At 36.7% G+C, this 24901-nt stretch overlaps 1 protein-coding gene across 2 annotated transcripts in view; it reads left to right on the top strand.

Moving 5' to 3' along the window:
* The window catches only part of ATR (ATR checkpoint kinase), a 116322-nt gene that overhangs the window by 29601 nt on the left and 61820 nt on the right, over positions 1-24901 (top strand). For both annotated transcript variants that reach the window (XR_016038305.1, XM_055412376.2), the window contains exons 17-23: positions 6203-6295; positions 7777-7907; positions 9293-9436; positions 11904-11997; positions 12985-13110; positions 18346-18552; positions 23302-23415. Coding sequence is in view for 1 of the 2 variants with exons in the window: in XM_055412376.2 (XP_055268351.2) it covers positions 6203-6295; positions 7777-7907; positions 9293-9436; positions 11904-11997; positions 12985-13110; positions 18346-18552; positions 23302-23415 (909 nt within the window). In the remaining variant the exon portion in view is untranslated. The remainder of the gene's footprint in view (positions 1-6202; positions 6296-7776; positions 7908-9292; positions 9437-11903; positions 11998-12984; positions 13111-18345; positions 18553-23301; positions 23416-24901) is intronic.

Raw genomic sequence — 24901 nt, forward strand, 5'->3', positions numbered from 1 at the left:
ACTGCTTTGATCTCCTTGCAGTCCAAGGGACTCTCAAGAGTCTTCTCCAACACCACAGTTCAAAAGCATCAGTTCTTTGGCGCTCAGCTTTCTTTATAGTCCAACTCTCACATCCATATAGGACTACTGGAAAAACTGTAGCTTTCACTAGGCAGACCCTAAGCTTCCTGTCTACAGTGAGCTAGTGTACACCTTTCTTACCTCCTCACCCAACATGAGTTAGGTACCTCAGTGTCAAACAATGCAACTTTTTCCTGGAGTTGGAAAATATTCTAATTTCTGCTTCTCCCCAGCAATTAGCTAACAAAGGTCCGCATAGTCAAAGTCAAAAATTATGTCTCTACTTTTTAATATGTTATCTAGGTTGGTCATAGCTTTCATTCCAAGGATTAAGCATCTTTTAATTTCATGGCTGCAGTCACCATCTGCAATGATTTTGGAGCCCAAATATATAAAGCCTCTCATCTGTTTCCACTGTTTCCCCATCTGTTTGCCATAAAGTGATGGGATCAGATGCCATGATCTTTGCTTTCTGAATGTTGAGCTTTAAGCCAACTTTTTCACTCTCCTCCTTCACTTTCATCAAGAGGCTCTTTAGTTCTTCCCTTTCTGTCATCTATGTATCTGAGGCTATTGATATTTCTCCTGGCAGTCTTGATTCCAGCTTGTGATTCATCCAGTCCAGCATTTCACATTATGTATTCTGCATTTAAGTTAAATAAGCAGGGTGACAATATACAGCCTTGACATACTCTTCTCCCAATTTGGAACCAGTCTGTTGTTCCATGTCTGGTTCTAACTGTTGCTTCTTGACCTGCATACAGATTTCTCAGGAGGCAGGTCAGGTGATCCGGTATTCCCATCTCTTGAAGAATTTCCACAGTTTATTGTGATCACACAGTCAAAGGCTTTGGCGTTATCAATAAAGCAGAAATACATGTTTTTCTGGAAATCTCTTGCTTTTTTGATGATCCAGCAGATGTTGGCAATTTGATCTCTGGTTCCTCTTCCTTCTCTAAATCCAGCTTGAACATCTGGAAGTTCACCGTTCACATATTGTTGAAGCCTGGCTTGGAGAATTTTGAGCATTACTTTACTACTGAGTGAGATGAGTGCAGTTGTGCGGTAGTTTGAACATTCTTTGGCATTGCCTTTCTTTGGAATTGGAACGAAAACAGCTTTTCAAGTTCTGTGGCCACTGCTGAGTTTTCCAAATTTGCTGGCATACTGAGTGCAGCACTTTCACAGTATCATCTTTTAGGATTTGAAATAGCTCAACTGGAATTCCATCACCTCCACTAGTTTTGTTTGTAGTGATGTTTCCTAAGGCCCACTTGGCTTCGTGTTCTAGGATGTCTGGCTCTAGGTGAGTGGTCACACCATCATGATTATCTGTGTCATGAAGATCTTTTTTTTTTTACAGTTCTTCTGTGTATTCTTGCCACCTCTTCTTAATATCTTCTGCTTCTGTTAGGTCCATACCATTTCTGTCCTGTATTGTGCCCATCTTTGCATGAAATGTTCCCTTGGTATCTCTAATTTTCTTGAAGAGATCTCTAGTCTTTCACATTCTGTTGTTTTCCTATATTTCTTTGCATTGATCGCTGAGGAAGGCTTTCTTATCTCTCCTTGCTATTCTTTGGAACTCTGCATTCAGATGCTTATGTCTTTCCTTTTCTCTTTTGCCTTTCACTTCTCTACTTCTCTCAGCTATTTGTAAGGCCTCCTCATACAACCATTTTGCTTTTTTGCATTTCTTTTTCTTGGCGATGGTCTTAATTACTGCCCCTGTCTGTAGTTCTTCAGGCACTCTGTCTATCAGATCTAATCCCTTGAATCTATTTGTCACTTCCACTGTATAATCATAAGGGATTTGATTTAGGTTGTATCTGAATGGTCTAGTGGTTTTCCCCTACTTGCTTCAATTTAAGTCTGAATTTGGCAATAAGGAGTTCATGATCTGAGCCACCTTCAGTTCCCTGTCTTGTTTTTGCTGGCTATATAGAGCTTCTCCATTTTGGCTGCAAAGAATGTAATCAGTCTGATTTCAGTATTGACCATCTGGTGATCTCCATGTGTAGTCTTCTCATGTGTTGTTGGGAGAGGGTGTTTGCTATGACCAGTGCGTTTTCTTGGCAAAACTCTGTTGCCTTTGCCCTGCTTCATTTTGTACTCCAAGGCCAAATTTGCCTGTTACTCTAGTTATTTCTTGACTTCCTCCTTTTTCATGCCAGTCCTCTCTGATGAAAAGGACATCTTTTTTGGGTGTCAGTTCTAGAAGGTCTTATAGGTCTTCAAAGAACCATTTAACTTCAGCTTCTTCAGCATTACTGTTTGGGGCATATACTTGGATTATTGTGATATTGAATGGTTTGCCTTGGAAATAATCAGAGATAGGCAGGCAGAAAAGAACAGAGAATGGATCTGAGGATGAAGGAAATTGGCAAACCGAGACTGTCCAACTTCCTCTTTGTCATCTATGTTTGCCTGTCTTTTAAACATCTCAAACAAGTCCAAACATTACATTTCCATTCCCCAATGTTAGTCAGTCAGTCATGTCTGACTCTTTGTGACGCCATGGACTGTAGCCTGCCAGGCTCCTCTGTCCATGGAATTCTCCAGACAAGAATAATGGAATGGGTTACCTTGGTTCCCTTATCCAGGGGATCTTCCCCACCCAGGGACTGAATCTGGGTCTCCTGCCTTGCAGGCAGATTCTTTACCATCTGAGCCACTATGAAAGCCCCAATTATAAAAATCTTTATTTTTCCTTCCCTAACCTGTTCCTCTCATAGTCTTTACTTCTCAGGAAATGGTACCAATATCTACAATATCTGTCCTCAGATATCAGTGCCTTAGATCAAAACCTGGAAGGCATTCATGAGCCCTCCATTTCCTGTATCCTTTAAAATTAATTATCAACAAGTCCTTCCCAGTCTGTCCCCCAAGTCTGTGTTTCCTTATCTGCAGCCACCACTCTTATTCTAGTGACCATCATCTTTCTCCAGGACAACTGTGGTAACTTCCTATTATTCTCTCTTTTTGCTCTTTCTTTCCTATGTCTTTAATCAGTTACTTTCACAGCATTTGAAATACTCTTCTTACAGCTTAAACTCATTCCCTTGTTAAATTTCTTTTGAGATTTTCATTACTCTAATCTCGGACACGACTGAGCGACTGAACTGAACTGAACTGAACTGAATCTATAAGGCTCTACGTGGTGCATACTTTTCCACCCTCACATATTGTGCAACTTTTATCTTCCTTTCTGCCTATGTTTCAGTATTGTTTATGTTTCTTAAAGATGTCAAGCTTTTTCCTCCTTTACAACCTTTACAGTAGATAGTCTGTTTACTTGGAATTTTCTCCTGGATGTTTCTCATTCTTTAGATCTCCGAGTTTCCTGATCATCCCATCTAAATTCATAATCACTTCATCCCAGTTCTTCTCTGTTATGTGACCATGTCTGTTTCTTTATAGCACTTATTACAAACTTATTTACATACTTACTTATTAAATTAAATCTTCTTCTATCAGTCTCTTGTGTAGTAGGGAGAAAGTGACTGCTTATCTTGCACACTTGTACCTGGCAGAGTATTCTAGACATACATAATAAATATTTGGTGAATGGCAGATGAATGAACTATTTGTCTAAATGTAAGAGCTTTAAAATTAGAATGTTGACATAGATTATGTGAGTATCACCCATGTCAACTTTTCATTTAAGAATGAGCTGCTGCTGCTGCTGCTGCTAAGTCACTTCAGTCGTGTCCGACTCTGTGTGACCCCATAGACGGAAGCCCACCAGGCTCCCCCGTCCCTGGGATTCTCCAGGCAAGAACACTGGAGTGGGTTGCCATTTCCTTCTCCAGTGTGTGAAAGTGGAAAGTGAAAAGTGAAAGTGAAGTCGCTCAGTCGTGTCCGACCCTTAGCGACCCCACGGACTGCAGCCTACCAGGCTCCTCCATCCATGGGATTTTCTAGGCAATAGTACTGGAGTGGCTTTCCATTGCTAGAACCTTGCAATTAGTGAATTATGACATATTAAACTTTGAGTCTTCATCCAAATTGGAAGTTTGTAAATTAAGTGCAGTTTTAGCCTTTGGTAAACAGATGATTCTCTGTGCTCTGCAAGAGAAAAAAGTTTATCCCAACATCTAATCTGGAGAATGTGTTGGACACTAAGCTTCCTCTCTACAGTGAGCTAGTGTACACCTTTCTTACCTCCTCACCTGACCTGGTAGCGTGTGTGACCTAAAGATAGTTGAATTAGGTACCTCAGTGTCAAACAATGCAACTTTTTCCTGGAGTTGGAAAATATTCTAATTGCTGCTTCTCCCCAGCTCCCCTCCTTGTTTTTGGTCCCTTTTCTTGCCTACATATGAAGTTTTTTTTTTTAATCACACCTTCATTGTGTTTATTGTGAAAGCTTAAACATGCACATTACTCATGTCCTTGTCCTAACTAATTTTGTTAAAATTTTTTTTTAAATTTTATTTATTTATTTTTGGCTCTGCTGGGTCTTTGTCGCTGTGCTGTTGCTGCTGCTGCTAAGTCGCTTCAGTTGTGTCCGACTCTGTGCGACCCCATGGACGGCAGCCCACCAGGCTCCCCTGTCCCTGGGGTTCTCCAGGCAAGAACACTGGAGTGGGTTGCCATGTGCAGGCTTTTCTCTAGCTGTGGTGAGCAGAAGCTTGTCTTCGATGTGGTGTGCTGGCCTCTCATTGCAGTGGCTTCTCTTGTTGTGGAGCACAGGCAGTCAGGTTTCAGTAGTTACAGCACGTGGGCTCAGGAGTTGTGATTCCTGGGCTCTAGAGCACAGGCTCAGTAGTTGTGGTTCACAAGCCTAATTACTCCACAACACATGAGGTTTTCCTAGACCAGGGATTGAATCCTTGTCTCGTGTACTGACAGATGAATTCTTTACCACCGAGCCACCAGGGAAGCCCCCTGTTGAAGACTTTTATAGAAAGGGAAATTCTTCTTTGCAGAGTACTCACAGTCCCAGTTTGTAATAATATTAAGGTTTATTTATCATTTGCTGTATTCTAAGTATTTAATACATATTATCTTATTTAATCTCTACAGCAGCTCTATGCAGTTGATACTTTCATTGTTCCCATCTTATAGACTCAGAAGAACTGAGTAACTCATCCAACATCATAAACTAGGAAGTTTTGGACCCAGGTTTGGCTGACTTAAAGTCTATACCCTGTCCTCTACGCCCCTCTTTCAAGAAAGAGTTAACCCTGTCCCCTTCAGGAGACCCAAAATGCCATAATTAGTGATACCTAACTTGTAGCTGTTGATGCCCAATGTTTGTAGCCCTTTTCCTATTTCCTCAGGGGATATTATGGCAACCCACTCCTGTGTTCTTGCCTGGAGAATCCCAGGGATGGGGGAGCCTGGTGGGCTTCCGTCTATGGGGTCACACAGAGTCGGACATGACTGAAGTGACTTAGCAGCAGCAGCAGCAGGGGATATTGACTGCTATGGCAGACCGTCATTCTGTCAGGGTGCGTGTGCATGCGTGCTAAGTTGCTTCAGTCATGTCTGACTCTTTGTGACCCATTGGACTGTAGTTTACCAGGCTCCTCTGCAGGGATTCTGCAGGCAAGAATACTGGAATGGTTTGCCATTTCCTCCTCCAGGGGATCTTCCCAACCCAGGGATCGAACCTGTATCTCTATGTCTCTTGCATTGTCAGGCAGGTTCTTTACCACTAGTGGCACCTGGGAAAAGCCCCTCTGGCAGAGTACCTGTTCCTTATTCAAGTAACTTTTTTTTCCCACCTTAGCTCTAAATGCTCTAAATAAAGACATTCACTTGTCTTTTTCTCTTCTTCTCCTTAAGATAAATATCCTCACCACTCTGGATCCTGACATGAGTCAGATCCTAAGGATTCTCCAATAGCTCAACTCTAATTCAAAAGCTTATGATTTTCTCACAGTCCAGAACTATTTAATCATGTATCATCTCATATATTGTCATGATAATTGTGAATCAATTTTATTAATTTTTAAAGTATTACATGTGAAAATATATGCTTTGGGAGAAATGTAGTTCTGCAACTGGTTATTTCCAGTATTCTAATGTAGTTAGATAAAACAGAAATGATATTAAATAAACGGTTGACTTATGAAATTTGGTCTGTATGAAACTATGTGATACCTTTTATATGTGTTGGTTTTTTTCCCCTTAGGCTGATTATTTGCAACCCAAGTTGTTGGGCATTTTGGCTTTTTTCAATATGCAGTTACTAAGCTCCAGTGTTGGCATTGAAGATAAGAAAATGGTAGGTGATGATAGTTGGTTACAAAGGCCCATAACAGAATTCATATAGAATATGTAGGAGACATCTGCTTCTAGCTGCAAACATTCAAAGAAAAAAAATTACCAAACATGATATTCTGTATTCCTGAACAACTCACATATGCTTTTGAGGAATCTGAAAAGAACATGTTATCATTTACTGTTCTTTTGTTTATAAGGGACAGAAAACTCACCCAAAGTGGCTTGAAGGAATTTGTTGCCTATGTAACTAAAAGTATAAAGATAATACATAGCTTCTGGCATAACTTGATTTTGGATATTGTATTCTCAGAATTAATCACTTAGCTCAAATTTCCTTGGATTAGCTCTAACTTAAGTGCCAGGTGATGGCCCCAGCAGCTTCAGGCTCATATCATCACAACATGTAGGTCGATGGGAAAAAAAGACCAGCACTCCCTGACAGTGCAAAAAAAAAGTTTCATTATTAAATTCATTAACCCAAATTGGTCTCATGTGGGTCATGTCCCATGGTGTTTTTGAATACCAAAAGTGTTGGGCTCTAGAAAGTAACTTCTGTATTTGTCTGTATATATTTAAATGCATTTGGCACAGTGTAGTTTCATTATGATTGCAAACAAATGGAAATATTTGTCTTTAGTTTGGGATAGTATTTTAGATACTGATTAAATTTTCCTTTTTATTGCTTCCCACTCTTCAGTCAGTAAAATTATAATAAAAGCCCATGAACAGATGCTTTTTTTTCAATCTATACTCCACTTTCTTAATGACCTTAAAGAGCTAGGAAAGATGGGGTACAATATTAATCTATAAAAATTTCAGCAACAAATACTTGTTCTTTTGGTGTCAACTGGTGAATTTAATCCCCAAAACGACTTCTGTCTATGTAAAATCTTTCTTATTGTTATTCCAAGTGAAAGGATAACCTCAAATCTAAGAAAACTAGAGTTTGTTTAAAACATAAAGAGCTTTCATGTTTTTCCACATAGTCAAGGTTGACCGGAGAGTTTCTTTACCCATTCATTAGAATCTGAAGCTATTCGTACAAGTCTGATTCTGTGTTCTACACAATAAAATGTGTGTACTATTTTCTGAGTATGTCATTAGTTACTTGTTTTACTAAATTAGGGTATTTGAATTTAGTACCATTAGGACATAAATGCATGTGTTGCATAGCTGTTTAGGATGGATATGAAGAAGTTTAAAAAATAGGTATTATGGTTTTAATAAATTTGAAAATTAGTGCCTGAGAGGACCACAAGGACCAAAATAACAAATCACTTTCAAAAGCAGGAAAAAAAAGGAACCCAACTTGTATTTTTCAAATTATAAATCTTACATAAGCACTTGAAGAAAATAAACTACCACCATTAGGCTTTGTGTTGTCAGAGAATAGATGCACACTGAGATTAGGATGGAAAGCACTTTTCCTTAAACAAGCCAGCTTGTTTATGGCTTTATTTTGAAGCCCTACTTACTTTTCAGGCCTTGAACAGTTTAATGTCTTTGATGAAATTGATGGGACCCAAACATGTCAGTTCTGTGAGGGTGAAGATGATGACCACGCTGAGAACTGGCCTTCGATTCAAGGATGATTTTCCTGAATTGTGTTGCAGGTAAATGGTGACCTGAGTTCATTAGATATTTTGCATCTTCCAGTAACACTAACTTGAATTCTTATCCCTTTGAGGGAAATTTGGTTCAAACCAGATGTAATATAGAGAGGCATTTGCACTGAAAAGGGAATGTGTTTACTTCTTTTAAAACATTTTGCTGTGAAATCTTTTAATATCCTGAGAAATAGAATAATATAACGAACCCCTGCATACTCACTTCCCAACCTCAGTAATCAGCAACCTTGTTAATCTTATTTTATTTAACCCTTCTACTTCTACTTATTGTTACTTAGAATGTTTTAAAGAAAACCCAATATCATATCATTTTATTTCTAAAACCTTAGATGTATCTAATGGATAAGGACATCTTTAAAATATGTAACCATCATAAATTCTTAGCAGAATTAATAAGGATTTCCTTAATATCTTCTAAAATTCAGATTTCTCCAATTGATTTCTCCATTTCTCCAAAAAAATCTCAGAGATTTTTTCCCCAAAAATGTTGACTTGTTTGAATTAAAATCCAAATAAAATGTCACATTTGATTGTATGGCCCCCTAAGTAAGTCTTATAAATAAATTAATCCCTTAAACACCTTCTCCACATTTCTTTTCGGCCATTGAGATTTTGGCATGTAGGATTTGGCTGATTGCTAATTTAGTTTAATTTCAGTATTACTGCTAATAATAAAACTCCTGAATGCATGCAGTTTTAGCTTCTTAAAGTTTCTTTTTGTTCTTGACTAAATTTTATTGGAAATGTACAGTTACTAATGTTTTACTATATTCAAAATTCTGTGATAAATTATAATGGAAAAGAATATGAAAGATAACTTTTTTTTAAGAGAGAATAATATGTTTTAAAGTCATGTAAAATAGTTCTTTCCTGTGTGCCTGTGCCATCTACTTGGTATTGTGAGGTTCAGTTGTTTCAGTTTGCTTAATATTTTTAGAGGTTGATTTTTTCGTCTATTTTATTTAATTTAAAAATCATATAAAACATTTACTTTGTCCTAAATTCAAATTTGTGTAATAAGTTACACTCAAAGAACCTAGCTGTCATTCCTAAATTGCTAAAAATAGATGTGTCTAATTTTATTTTGTGTAGTCCCCCCTTTCTAAAAGTATAAGCAAATGCATACACACTCACAGATGCTTTTTTTTTATATTAATCCTGCCCCAAAAGGTAGCATATTATAAGCTTTGTTTTTCATCTTGCTTTTTTTGACTTAGTGTATTATAGAGGTCACTTGATTTGAATATACTGACTGACCTTTATTACATTTTGACAGCTGCCTTATAGTCTTATTATTTGTATTTACCATTGTTTGTTCAGCTAATAATTAACTGATGTGACTTTTAACCTTTTTTTTTTTTTCCACATAGAGCTTGGGACTGCTTTGTTCGTTGCCTGGATCATGCTTATCTAGGCTCCCTTCTCAGTCATGTAATAGTAGCTTTGTTACCGCTCATACACATCCAGCCTAAAGAAACTGCAGCTATATTTCACTACCTCATAATTGAAAACAGGTATTGTAAATGGAATAGAGATAGCAGCTTTTTATTACTGCATTTTTGTATCAAGGTATTAGGATTACTGTGAGTAAACTGTTCACATTCTTTTTAATTTAGAGTCCATTAATAAACAGAAGTAATTGACATGTTTAAAGTCAATACATATCAAACTGATATGACATGGCTTTCAGTTGTGACATGGCTTTTATTGTAATTATATTTTAAACTTAGTAGATCAATAGCTAAAAATCATTTTTCATCAGTTTTGAAAGAGGTGAGGCTAAATTTACCTTTCTTCTCACAGTTAAAAGGCAGACAGTTGAATGCATGAAAAAGGTTAGGAGGGCTAATCACATAGTTTCTACAGCTTACCTTATTTTAAACTTTAATTAATTGCAATAACCCTTTAACCAGCCTCCCTTCCTTTAAGTTTTTATTATGTTTCTTTGTATTGTCCATGTTTAAAACATCTCTTTATCTTTATCATGCCAGCATGGAGAGACATTGTGATTCTCTATTTCTGAATTCCAAATTGTTTATCTGGATATTTAAAGCTTTCTGAAATCTGGCCACATCTTATTTCTTAAAATTCTTTGCCAAGATTTTTCAAAGCAGATAACAGGCGGTAGTCAATCCACATTGCTAATGCAAGAATATGCATTACTTCTTTCCATTTTTATTTTTCACTCAGGCTGCTTTTTAGTTTGGAATGTCTTTCTGTACACCTGTTTTTGTTTTGTTTTTTTCATTTTTGTACATACTGTTGTATATCAGGGTTCCTTTGCTTCTGAAAAATTAGAATTTAAGTACTATTTACTTACTTATCCATATGCTATTGCAATTCCATTAGTCATTTTCAGGAACTATCCAATCAAGTAGTAAATAAAGAATAAAAAGTTAATGGAGTTTTTTCAAATTAAAATACTTTTATTTTTGGTATTCTGAACATAGAACAACATTATCACGGATCTAGATCACTTTTCAAATACCTTTTGGATTATTATGCAAATAGTTTATCTGTGCTGCTTATTATAGAGGAATCATTTCTCTACCTTTTTATACAATGAAACAATTCTCTTTCACGCCACTAGAGAGAAGACTTTAAGCTCTCTGAGTGAAGGAATTATTGCAGTTTTCTTGGTTGTTACATCCCCAGTTTCTAGGAAATAGTAGCACATCAGTTCAGTTCAGTTCAGTCGCTCAGTCGTGTCCAACTCTTTGCGACCCCACGAATCACAGCACGCCAGGCCTCCCTATCAATCACCAAATCCCGGAGTTCACTCAAACTCATGTCCATCGAGTCGGTGATGCCATCCAGCCGTCTCATTCTCTGTCGTCCCCTTCTCCTCCTGCCCCCAATCCTTCCCAGCATCAGAGTCTTTTCCAGTGAGTCAACTCATCGCATGAGGTGGCCAAAGTATTGGAGTTTCAGCTTTAGCATCAGTCCTTCCAATGAACACCCAGGATTGATCTCCTCTAGAATGGACTGGTTGGACCTCCTTGCAGTCCAAGGGACTCTCAGGAGTCTTCTCCAGCACCACAGTTCAAAAGCATCACACACTAGGGGTTACTTAATACCTGTTTGTTGCATGAGTTAGTAAAGATAGAATTTAGAAACCCTTTTATTTGGACCTAGAAATATTAGGGCTTTATATTTGAAGCATGTTAAATATTGTAACTTCCAGTAAGAATTACTTATGTACTTATGTAATATATCTTTGTGAGAATTTGTATTTTGGGGTTGAGTTTCTATTGCTGCATTATAAACGACTTCAAAACCTAGTACTCATAATTTTGCAGTCTGGGCTGGGTTCAGCTGGTCAGTTCCTTGGCTGTTCTTACCAGTGGTCATTGCAGGCAGCCAGTAGGTAGACTTGACTGGACTTCTCCCCCTTTCCATTTACTCTCAGAGCTTCTCATTCTCTCCATGTAGCTTGTCCCTGATGATGACCAGACTTCTTACATGGTGACTCAGGACTCTCATGAGAACGAAACCAGAAGCTGCCAGACCTTTTTAATACTTAGGCCCCAAGTCAGTTCAGCATCTCCTCTGCCACATTCTAATTTTTAAAACATATCACACACCTAGCCCAAATTGAAGCTGAAGTGACTCTACGTGGGAGTGTACATCAAGACATAGAGACTTTTCAGAGCCACTAATGTAGCGGACGGCTACAGGGTGATTTTCTCAGATTTGATTATTTGCCAGTGTTGACTGAGCATCCTCAGTTCAGTTCAGTTGCTCAGTCGTGTCCGACTCTCTGCGACCCCATGAATCACAGCACGCCAGGCCTCCCTGTCCATCACAGGGAGGTTTTTCTCAGATTTGCCAGTGTTGACTGAGCATCCTAGACATGGCAATAATCCACTAGCACTTTTAAGTGTGAATTAAGTTGGCCTTAGTTTCAACCTCTGCTTTGTATGTTTTTGTTTTAGTATTCATATTCGGTAAATAATTCTTTTTCTTTCAACTGACTGTTAGGGATGCTGTGCAAGATTTTCTTCATGAAATATATTTTTTACCTGATCATCAAGAATTAAAAAAGATAAAAGCGGTTCTACAGGAATATAGAAAGGTATTCAATTTTTTATGTATGGTTTAGGAGATCTGTTCATACAAAATTATTTCCAAGTGCTAAAACACTGAATAGAGATTCTTTAGAATGATGTCTGGGGATATTATAGTCATATTCTGATGCCTAATTTCTGATGACTGTATAATCCTATCTTGAGTCTGATTTTTAGAAGGAAGTTTTAGCATCTGGATCAAAGATGTAATATAGAATTAGATAGAATAGAGAGCAAAGGATACAGTTTTTGTGCCATCCCTACCCAGATCAATATGTTCTTTTTTACCGTCCTTAAAAGAAGTGACCATAGCTGCATACTCTGAATAAAGGAAAAAAAATTCTGTGGGAAGATTCCAATTACTTTGTGCTATAAACCATGGTATAGATATGTCAGGTCTGACTAATTCTGAGCTTTAGAAGGAGAATCATCTATCATTCCAACATCTGGAAGTTCAGTGAACTCTCTGAAATTTAAAAAAGATTGTTGGTGATTTTATTTTAGGACAGAAACTGGGATACCTGAGCATGGGTCAGAGTAGAAAATGTATTTACTACAAATCCCAAGATTGATTCTGAAGACTTTATATGCTTTTTTACTGGGTAAATAATCACTCATAAGAAAGTAAGTAGTAAAAATAAGGAGTGAGTTATCTGCATAATCTGTAGACCTTGTTCAAGGCTTTTATGTAGCCCTTTTTAAATTAAGGGAAACTTGTATTTCTTACCAAGAAGAACTTACTTTGGATAAGTAAATTCTTATTTAGTTGATATAAAATTTTTCTCTAAAAATTTTGGAAGAAAATCCCTTTCCCTGAGAATTACTGAAAATTGATAGCTATACAAAGGAAGAGATAGAAATTACTCTTTAAAACTGCATTCAATTGGGGTGCCATTTAACTACTTTAATGGTAACGGTGTAGGAAATCCAGACCTTCTGAAATGGTTCCTGATGTGATTAACTGATAAGGTTATCTCTCTGTGCTCTTTTTATAGGAGACCTCTGAGAGTACTGATCTTCAGACAACTCTTCAGCTATCCATGAAAGCAATTCAGCATGAAAATGTAGACGTCCGTATTCATGCTCTTACGAGCTTGAAGGAAACCTTGTATAAAAATCAGGTATGAAAAGTAAAAGTGTCAGTCGCTCAGTTGTATCCAACTCTTTGTGATCCCATGGACTGTAGCCCACCAGGCTTCCCTGTCCTTGGGATTCTCCAGGCAAGAATATTGGAGTGGGTACCCATTCCCTTCTCCAAGGAATCTTCCCTACCCCGGGATCAAACCTGAGTCTTCTGCATTGCAGGCAGATTCTTTACAGTTTAAGCCACCAGGGAAGCCTAAGCTATAATTAAAGAGCTACAGGAAAGAAAGGGTGGATTTTAAGAAAAGACGACGATAGGCATATTTGCTTGAGATTCAGTAGGTTCAATGAAAAAAGTGATTTTTATTTTACCAAGATTATCAGATCTGACCTAGAATCAGTAAATTCATGAGATGCGCTTTAAGGCTGAAGAGGTTTGCATATTTTTTTCTTGTTTTTTTTGAAGGATCATGATTTGGCAGTTATGTTTTAGGTTACTGTATCTTCCTAAGGAAGGATGTATGCAGTTTATATGAGTCTTCTCATGTAATTTCCTGAAGATATCTTTCATGTAAAATTTCAATAATTTTGCCATTTTCATTTTGACAGAATTAATTCTGTTAGTTTTAATAAAGCTAATTTTCAAGTTTTTATGAGGCCAGTGAACTTTATTCTTTTCCTTGTCAGCGTAATATAGATTATCCTGAACCTTGGTAAGAGTGAGAATTGGTATTTAAAATACCAGATCACTATAAATCTATAAAATGGAAAAAAAAATTTTTAATGAAGTTTTCATTTTTGCATATCAAGAACTCATATGATAAGAAGTGAGAGCCTAAGACCCTCAGGAGTTAGTGGATTGCAAACTGGGTTGTATTTGTTTTCATGATAGAAAAAGCATTTTCTTAGGATAAAAGATATACACGATGGTAGCAAGTACATTCTTCTGGGTCAGTGAGCTTGTATACCCAAGGTGGGAAGCAGCCAATGTGGACATGATGCTATCACATGGAGGAGCCTTGAATCTCTTTGAGTATAGATATCACGCTCTCCTAACTGTAGATCTCCATTATCAGTAGAAAATATAATCAGCACACTGCCCCAAAACCTCTAGGACAAACAAGAAAAATGATTTCTTTTCCAACTGTGGCAAGCAGGTAACATCATCTAAGATATCACAAGCTATCTGGCATGCCTCCCGCCCCAAAAAGAGGAATTGAATGAAGAATTTAAAAAGAGAAATAGGCAAAAAAGCAAGATGTGAAGTAAGAGGTGACTGAACTGAAGAAAGAAATTGAAGAAATGAAGGTTAAATTATAAGGAGCATACAGGAGGAATATATATGACTAAAACTTTAGGAAGGAGCATTGAAGAAAGGCAGAATAATCAAGAAAACAAAAGTGAGATTAGAGAAAGGAGTGCAGAGGATCAAAGAAGCAGGTGAAGTGGAAACTCGGCCAAGATTTCACATACAGATGAAGTTTGTAAAGAAGAAAAATAAAACAATAGTTCTAATATTTAAAGCTGTAATCCAAGTAATTTTTCTCTAAATAAAAGACCTAAGTCTGTATATTGAAAGGACCCATTGTGTACCTGTAAAAATTGACCCCAGCATAGTCAACTCTGAGACATATCTTAGACTTTAATAATAAGAAATCTTCAGGACCTCCAGATAAAAAAAATTCTTAAAAAATCACTTCTAAGGGCAAGAAAAGTAAATTAGTATCATTATTCTCAACAGTAATTTACAGAATAGACCTAGAGGATAGCAGCATTTTCAAAAATGTAAAGGACATAAAGAATAAGGCAAGCTGTTCTTAGAATATCATGGATAATAAACAGAGTTTTAACATATAAGAACTGAAGAAATACAAGTTTCACAAGCAAGCCCTTCCTAAGAGATATGCTAGAGAATGGCTTCATTCAGTGAAGTGATGACTGGGGAGACTTTGGCAAAAGAACTGATGGTTACTAGTTGTATATTTAACAACAGTGGGGACAACTTCAGGAGAATTCTATGTAAATGCTATAGATTTAAATAAGATAGAAAGAATGCATTTTTTTTTAATGAGAGAAGAAGAAACTAAGATATAAGTAAAATGAGCTTAGTTCCTATTGTGTAGGCAATAACTGGGAGTCAAAATATACTGTTTAAAACTGGCAAACTGGTTAAAGTAGATTAAATAAAGATAATTTTTTATTTATATGAAGGATACCTCTAGAACAAAAGTATAAATTTTCTTCTATACCAAAAGAAATTAAATTTTAGGAGCTAGTTATAATACTTACAGTATTATAATTTTAAAAGGCATGGGATTCTCCAGGCAAGAATACTGGAGTGGATTGCCATTGCCTTCTCTGAGGGATCTTTCTGACCCAGGGATTAAACCTGGGTCTCCTGTGTTGTAGGCTGGTTCTTTACCATCTGAGCCACCAGGGAAGCCTATTTATATAAAGGATACCTCTAGAACAAAGGTATAAGTTTTATTTTGTACCAAAAGAAATTAACTCTTAGGAACTGATTATAATATATATAGTATTATAATTTTAAAAAGCTGATAAAATTGAGGCCCAACATATCAATCATATTAATAAATGTGAAAAGACCTTAAAAGAAAAAAAAATTACAAACTGTTTTACAAAGCAGAAAACAACTCTGTAATACACACATATAAAATAAATTATTTAGAAAGGCTAAAATTGAAGGAGCAAATTTATGACAGATAAATTGAAATAAGAAAGTAGGAATGCTGATTCTGCCACTAGACAGAATAGAAACCAAAAAGTATCAAAGGTGACAAAAAGAGGGCACTTTATAATGCTAAACACTGTAATTCACAAAGATATAAGAGAAGATACAGAATTTACAAAGAAGATACAGTATGAATGTATATACTTCTGAGGAACTAAACTCCTAGAGAGAGAAGAGACAGATTAGTGGTTGCCTGGGGCTCAGAGGTTGGGAGAAAAGGATGAGGGAACTAATAATAGAATTAAACAGAAAATATAATACTGTTATTTTCATAAATGCTGGAATAGCCTTTGACAAACTATAACATCCATTCCAGATAAAAGCACTCAAGAAAATAGGAAGCGATGGATAATACTTTGATATATCATAAATGTATACACCTATGTGTATATGTATACTACATGCACACGTGTGCACACACACGCTTCATGGGGAAATAAGACACCTTCCCACTAAAAACAAACTTGCTCATTATCTCCACTGCAATTTAATATTCAGTTGGAAGTATTCGCCAATGAACTTAAATTAGAGAAAACCATCAGAGGCATAAGATTTGGAAAAGACCTGACAATAGCCCTATTTACAGATGACATGTAATATACTTGGAAAACTATAGAAAATATCAATAAACTAACTCAGACAACAAACAAATTCAGTAAATAGAATATAAAAATCATAATCTTCATATAACTAGCAGTAACCAGTTAGAAGACTTGTTAGAAAACCCAATTTGTAATACTAATAGATAGAGATAATATACTTAGGAATAATCGTAACAAGAAATGTGTAAACCAGTAAGGAAAACTTTGAAACACTCCTAATAGACACAAAAATCTAATTGATTTAAACAGAAACACCCCTTACTTATTAAGTTGGCTCAATATTAGGAAGATTTTAGTTCTCCCTAGTATAATATATAAATTTAATGCCATCCCAAAGATGCCAAGTTGGTTTTTTTAACTAGAAAACTTCATACTAATATTCAGACGGAAGAACAAACATATAAAAATAGCTAGGAAAAATCTGGAGAAAAAAAAAAGCAACTATGAGAGTTTAGTAGCCCTCCCAGACATTAATATATTCGATATAGTATACTCTGTAGCCTCTAAAATTATTATAAAAGTGTGATACTGGTACATGAATAAATAGACCAGTGGGAAGAAATATAAAGTCCAAAAATAGACCCAAGCATATATGGACATTTATGATATAAAAATAACATTTCAAATAATTAGAGCAAACATGGATTTGTTTTTTGACAACTGGTTAGGCATTTGGAAAATGATAAAATTTGATTCATACATTAAAAACACTTTCTAAATAGATGCGTTGAACACATAATTCTTTTGGAATTGGGTATTTTTTGTAGAAAATACAAACCCAGTTTATGTAACTTAGAAGTGAAGTAAAAATATTTTTAAGAACTTATTAAATAAGTATATTTTAAAATTATCTTTCTTTTAGTGTCTCATTTATATATTTAGTATGAACTGCATTTATCTTTTACAACTAAAATGTTCTTTTCCTTATTATCTAGTTTTAGCAAGGTAATAAATGCCTATGATTGTATTAGTTTTGCTGTTTATTGTTTCCTAGTTCATCTCTTTTAAGTATTTATGCCTGAATTAACCTATAATGTTAATTTAAGTGAGCTACTATTAAAGATTCTAGATGAGATAAAGTTGTCTTTTTATTTTTCTTTTGAAATATATTACACTAATTTGAATCACAGATTTAACATGGAATTTGAAATGCTTGTATGTGCCTTACTTTTGCTAGCAGGAAAATTATGTAAATGAAGTAGTTCTAAAATGGTTAAAAAGATACAATGTCTAAATCTTACCTGGCCTGAGAGTAGTCACTTCTTATCCCTAAGTTTTTTATTACAGCATCCTCAGGAGATGGATTAAAAAAGATTACTTGAACCAACATATTTTTTTCATAAAGCCTACCTCTTTTTCCTGTGTCTTTTTTAAAAAAATCATCCCCATCAAATTCTTTTCCTGTATCTTTTTCTCCTGTGCTTGCTTTTTATACTCTTCAGTTTTCTTATTTGAACTAATAACTCTTCCTTCTTGAATTATTTACTGAAATACCTATTATGCTTGAAAAACACTCTGGACTCTTTTTCATCTTTTTCAATGCTTCTTTACCTTGTACATATATTTATTAATGCACATATTGTATGATATTTTAATTATTTGTTTGTATGTCTATTTTTCCTTTAGGTTATGAACTCATTGGGATAAGACCATGTCATACTTCTGTATACTGATGTAATAATACTCAGTCCCTATTTATTTAGTGGATTAATAATAAAAACTCAAACAATTATGATTCTAATCCCACAGAGCATATTGTGAATTATATTATGTGAACTCAGCAAAAACTCAGTGAAAAGAATGCAGAATAAGAGTTTAATTTTGTCAATATTTATCAGATATTCCTTAAGCTTTCTAGTTAGGAAAGTATACTAGTTTGTAGAAGTTACATATAAACTTTCTTTCTACTTTTATTTTAGGAAAAACTGATCAGATATGCAACAGATAGTGAAACAGTGGAACCTGTTATCTCACAGTTGGTGACAGTGCTCTTGAAAGGCTGCCAAGATGCAAACTCTCATGCTCGGTTGCTCTGTGGAGAATGTTTAGGGGAATTGGGGGCAATAGATCCAGGTCGACTAGATTTCTCAACCACTGACACCCAAGGAAAAGATTTTACATTTGTGGTAAGTTATGATAATTTGGAATGACAAGAAGAGTTCTCTCTCCTAATGGGGTTTCTACATTCCATTTACAAGAAACTATTCAGTTTGTCCTTCAGTTCAGTTCAGTTCAGTCGCTCAGTCGTGTCCAACTCTTTGTGACCCCAATGACTGCAGCAGGCCAGGCCTCCCTATCCATCACCAACTCCAAGAGCTTATTCAAATTCATGTCCATGTCCATTGATTTGGTGATGCCAACCATCTAATCCTCTGTCATCCCCTTCTCCTCCCGTCTTCAGTATTTCCCAGCATCAGGGTCTTTTCAAATGAGTCAGCTCTTTGCATCAGGTGGCCAAAGTATTGGAGTTTCAGCTTCTACATCAGTCCTTCCAATGAATATTCAGGATTGATTTCCTTTGAGATGGACTGGTTGTATCTCCTTGCAGTCCAAGGGACTCTCAAGAGTCTTCTCTAACACCACAGTTCAAAAGCATTAATTCTTCGGCACTCAGCTTTCATTATAGCACAACTCTCATATCCACACATGACTACTGGAAAAACCATAGGGTTAAGTACACAGACCTTTGTTGGCAAAGTAATGTATCTGCTTTTTAATATGCTGTCTAGGTTGGTCATAACTTTTCTTGCAAAGAGCAAGCCTCTTTTAATTTCATGGCTGCAGTCACCTTCTGCAGTGATTTTGGGGCCCCAAAAAATAAAACCTCTCACTGTTTCCCCATCTGTTTGCCATGATGTGATGGGATCAGATGCCATGATCTTAGTTTTCTGAATGTTGAGCTTTAAGCCAACTTTTTCACTCTCCTTTTTCACTTTCATCAGGAGGCTCTTTAGTTCCTGTTCACTTTCTGCCATAAGGGTGGTATCATCTGCATATCTGAGCTTATTGATATTTCTCCCAGCAATCTTGATTCCAGCTTGTGCTTCTTTCAGCCCAGCGTTACTCATGATCTACTCTGCATATAAGTTAAATAATCAGGGTGACAATATACAGCCTTGACGAACTCCTTTTCCTATTTGGGACCAGTCTGTTGTTCCATGTCCAGTTCTAACTGTTGCTTCCTGACCTGCATACGGGTTTCTCAAAAGGCAAGTCAGGTGCCTATCTCTTTCAGAATTTTCCACAGTTTGTTGTGATCCACATAGTCAAAGCCTTTGGAATAATCAATAAAGCAGAAATAGATGTTTTTCTGGAACTCTCTTGCTTTTTTGATGATCCAGCAGATTTTGGCAGTTTGATCTCTGGTTCCTCTGCTTTTTCTAAAACCAGCTTGAACATCTGGACTTTCATGGTTCACGTATTGCTGAAGCCTGGCTTGGAGAAGTTTGAGCATGACTTTACTTGCGTGTGAGATGAGTTCAATTGTGCAGTAGTTTGAGCATTCTTTGACATTGCCTTTCTTAGGGCTTGGGATGAAAAATGACCTTTTCCAGTCCTGTGGCCACTGCTGAGTTTTCCAAATTTGTTGGCATATTGAGTGCAGCACTTTAACAGTATCATCTTTTAGGATTTGAAAGAGCTCAGCTGGAATTCCACCACCTCCACTAGCTTTGTTTATAATGATGCTTCCTAAGGCCTGCTTACTGATCATTCTAGGATGTCTGGCTCTAGGTGAGTAATCACACCATCGTGATTATCTGGGTCATGAAGATCTTTTTTGTACAGTTCTTCTGTGTATTCTTGCCACCTCTTCTTAATATCTTCTGATTCTGTTAGGTCCATACCATTTCTGTCCTTTATCGAGCCCATCTTTGCATGAAATGTTCCCTTGGTATCTCTAATTTTCTTGAAGAGATTTCTAGTCTTTCCCATTGTATTGTTTTCCTCAGTTTGTTTGCACTGATCAGTGAGGAAGGCTTTCTTATCTCTTCTTGCTATTCTTTGTAACTCTGCATTCAAATGGGTATATCTTTCCTTTTCTCCTTTGCTTTTTGCTTCTCTTCTTTTCTCAGCTATTTTTAAGGCCTCCTCATACAACCATTTTGCCTTTTTGCATTTCTTTTTCTTGGGGATGGTCTTGATCTCTGCCTCCTGTACAGTGTCACAAACCTCTGTCCATAGTTCATCAGGCACTCTATCTATCAGATCTAGTCCCTTAAATCTATTTCTGACTTCCCCTGTATAATCGTTAGGGATTTGATTTAGGTCATATCTGAATGGTCCAGTGGTTTTCCCTACTTTATTCAATTTAAGTTTGAATTTGGTAATAAAGAGTGCATGATTTGAGCTACAGTCAGCTCCCGGTCTTGTTTTTGCTGACTGTATAGAGATTCTCCATACTTGGCGGCAAAGAATATAATCAGTCTGATTTTGGTGTTGACCATCTGGTGATGTCCATGTGTAGAATCTTCTCTTGTGTTGCTGGAAGAGGGTGTTTGCTAGACCAATGCATTCTTTTGTCAAAACTCTGTTAGCCTTTGCCCTGCTTCATTCTGTACCTCAAGGCCAAATTTACCTGTTACTCCAGGTGTTTCTTGACTTCCTACTTTTGCATTCCAGTCCCCTATAATGAAAAGGGCATCTTTTGTGGTTGTTAGTACTAAAAGGTCTTGTAGGTCTTCATAGACCCGTTCAGCTTCCTCAGCATTACTGGTCGGGGGATAGACTTGGATTACCGTGATGTTGAATGGTTTGCCTCGGAAACAAACAGAGATCATTCTGTCGTTTTTGAGATTGCATCCAAGTACTGCATTTTGGACTCTTCGGTTGACTATGATGGCTACTCCATTTCTTCGAAGGGATTCTTGCCCACAGTAGTAGATATGATAGTCATCTGAGTTAAATTCACCTATTCTAGTCCATTTTAGTTTGCTGATTCCTAAAATGTTGAAGTTCACTGTTGCTATCTCCTGTTTGACCTCTTCCAATTTGCCTTGATTCATGGAGCTAATATTCCAGATTCCTATGCAATATTGCTCTTTATAGCATCGGACCTTGCTTCCATCACCAGTCTTATCCACAACTGGGTGTTGTTTTTGCTTTGGCTCCATCTCTTCATTCTTTCTGGAGTTGTTTCTCCACTGATCTCCAGTAGCATATTGGACACCTACTGACCTGGGGAGTTCATCTTTCAGTGTCCTATCTTTTTGCCTTTTCATACTGTTCATAGGGTTCTCAAGGCAAGAATACTGAAGTGGTTAGCCATTCCCTTCTCCAGTGGACCACATTTTGTCAGAACTCTCCACCATGACCCATCTGTCTTGGGTGGCCCTACTCAGCATGGCTCATAGTTTCATTGAGTTAGACAAGCCTGTGGTTCATGTGATTAGTTTGGTTGGTTTTCTGTGATTGTGGTTTTCAGACTATCTGCTCTCTGATGGAGAAGAATAAGAGGCTTATGAAAGCTTCCTGATGGTAGAGACTGAGTGAGGGGGAAACTAGGTCTTGTTCTGATGGGCAGGGCCGTGCTCAGTAAATCTTTAATTCAATTTTCTGTTGTTGGATGGAGCTGTGTTCCCTCCCTGCTATTTACCTGGCTCCAAACTATGGTGGAGGTAATGAAGATAATGGTGAGCTCCCTCAAAAGATCCCATGCGTGCACTGCTACACTCAGTGCCCCCAACCCTGCTGCATGCCACCACTGACCCACACCTCTGACGGAGACTCCTGGACACCACAGCCAAGTCCCGGACAGTCTCTTGTGGGATCACTGCTCCTTTCTCCAGGTTTCTGGTGCACAAAGTTCTGTTGTGTCCTCTAAGAGTCTATTTCCCAATCTGGTATAAGTTCTGGCAGCTCTGTGGTGGGGTTAATGGTGACCTTCTTCAAGAGGGCTTATGCTGTACCCAAGTCAGCTGTACCCAGAGCCCCATCCCTGTGTCAGACCACTGCTGACCCATTTTGTCATTAGTGGCAACTTGATCTGAACTAGATAATATAAGTAATTTCTGAGTTTATTCCTTAATACTATTGCAGGGACCTTTAGACAAAAAATATAAAGTTGCAGCCTAGTCTGGAGTGCTGCATTCTTTTAAATAAACTTTCTAACAAATATTTTTAAGTATTGTGACAAATACTTAAAATCTAATTGATTATTTAAATTTTACTATTTAAACCCAATTGCTCAGTATCTCCATGAGAAACTAATTTCCCAGGGTGTTTTAAAGTGTGTAGATAAAAATGTTTCCGTGGTCAAATGAGTGTGGGAAATCTTGTAAAACAAAATTAAACAGAACTTTAACATATTGGAGAACATTATGAATCTCCTACAGAAGGGCATGTTAAAATTATTTTTTGAAGCTTCTCAGGTGACCAAGGTTCTACAGAATGCAATTTAGGAAATTCTATAGAACAAGTTTTCTTTTTAAGAGTTAAAAAACCAAAATATGCAAATTGCTGACTGTAAAAATTGAATGAGTCTGGGGGGCAGGAGGAGAAGGGGACGACAGAGAATGAGATGGCTGGATGGCATCACCGACTCGATGGACATGAGTTTGAGTGAACTCTGGGAGTTGGTGATGGACAGGGAGGCCTGGCGTGCTGTGATTCATGGGGTCGCAAAGAGTCGGACATGACTGAGCGACTGAACTGAACTGAACTGAACAGTTTAAAAATAGCTTAAGAAGTGTTAGATTTGGCTTCTTAGCTACAGATTATATTTTAGATTTGCTACCAAACTTCATTTGAAGCTTACTGAGCTTTCGTTCTCTAAGTTGAATTCACTTAAGTAACTAAGTTAAATTCACCATGGTATGCACAGTACAATTTAAGAAAATGTATAATTATCCTATAACTTTTTCTTTTTCTCTTTTGAGACTGGAGTAGAAGATTCAAACTTCGCCTATGGATTATTGATGGAACTAACAAGAGCTTACCTTGCGTATGCAGATAACAGCCGAGCTCAAGATTCAGCTGCTTATGCCATTCAGGTAAGAATGTATGTAGACCTTACTGGCTTTATGTTATTAAATTCTATTAAGAAAATTGTAAATTCTGTACTTTAGGAACTCTTAATTTTTAACTATCATTTTTATTATCAAAGTAATACAAGTTCTTGACAAAATTTCAAGAGTACAGAAATGCACCCTTCTAACATTATTATACGTACTTTGACATTTTTTCTATTTATATACAAATATATGTGTGTTCTCCAGCAAACAAGCAGATCATATTTGTTGATTTTCTTTTGTGTTTAAGAGTATATCTTGTGTAATTTTCCATGTCAGTACATATAGCTCTAATTCATTCTTTTTGGTGACTTTATATTCAATATAACATACTGTAATTTGTTTAAAAAACTTTATTTAAGATAAGTAGGTTCTGTTCAATATCTTGTTTTTACAAAAAAATTATTAAGAAACACATATACAATTTCTGAGTATTTGAGTGAGTATATCAATAATATAGATATCTTGAAATTAAAATCTCAGAGCAAATACAGAGTTTACATTTGATTATCAAAAAAGCTTCACCACTTTATACTCCCTTGACAAACCTGCCTTTAATTAAAATTTTAAATCTTTGCCAGTGTGACAGATAAAATACAATATTGTTTCATATTAATTTACACTTAATTATAAGAGCAGTGTAATATCTTTTATATATTTATTGCTTTTTTGTGAATTTCTCTAAATGATCTTTTCCCATTTTTCCCTTGGTGATGATCTATTTTTTTAATTGACCTTTTAAGACCTATTTGGATGTAGTGGAAATTATCCCTATGTCTTCCATACGTGTAACAGATACTTTTCCAATTTGATTTTCTTTGCCCCTTTTCACGATTTTTTTCAATTAAAATATTTTTTTATTTTGTTAGATATTCAGGTCTGAAATTCTTGATTAGAGGCCTGATTTGGAGGTGTTCATAGTTCGTAGTAGAGATGGTATTTAAAACTGTGATTCTGAGGAAGTATGTATAGGTAAAAAGGTTCTAGTAACTGAGACCTGGATAATGAGGAGTCACTGAGAAGAGGGAAAAAGTAAGAAAATGCAGAAGGGGCTACCAATAAGGTGGGAGAAGATGGTGTTCTGGAAGACAAGAAAGTGTTTCAGAAAGTATGTCTGTATGTGTGTTAGTTACTCAGTCATGTTGGACTCTCTGCAACCCCATGAACAAGCCCACCAAGCTCCTCCGTCCATGGAATTTTCACTGGAGTGGGTTGTCATTTCCTCCTCTAGGGAATCTTTCCGACCCAGGGATCTGACCCAGGTCTCCCACATTGCAAGCAGATTCTTTACTGTCTGAGCCACCAGGGAAGCCCCTTCAGGAAGTATGGAGTGATCTAAATGCTGACCATATTCTACAGGTGTAATAATTTCAGGACCAAGAATTGACCATTGGCTATAGTAATGTAGAGATCATTGCTGTCCTTGAAAAGAGCAGTTTCAGTGTAGTTTAGAAAACCTCATTAGAGT

Source organism: Moschus berezovskii, chromosome 1 (assembly GCF_049115385.1).
Source record: "Moschus berezovskii isolate FMDL1 chromosome 1, NW_MosBer_1.0, whole genome shotgun sequence".
NCBI classification, from domain to species: Eukaryota; Metazoa; Chordata; class Mammalia; order Artiodactyla; family Moschidae; genus Moschus; species Moschus berezovskii.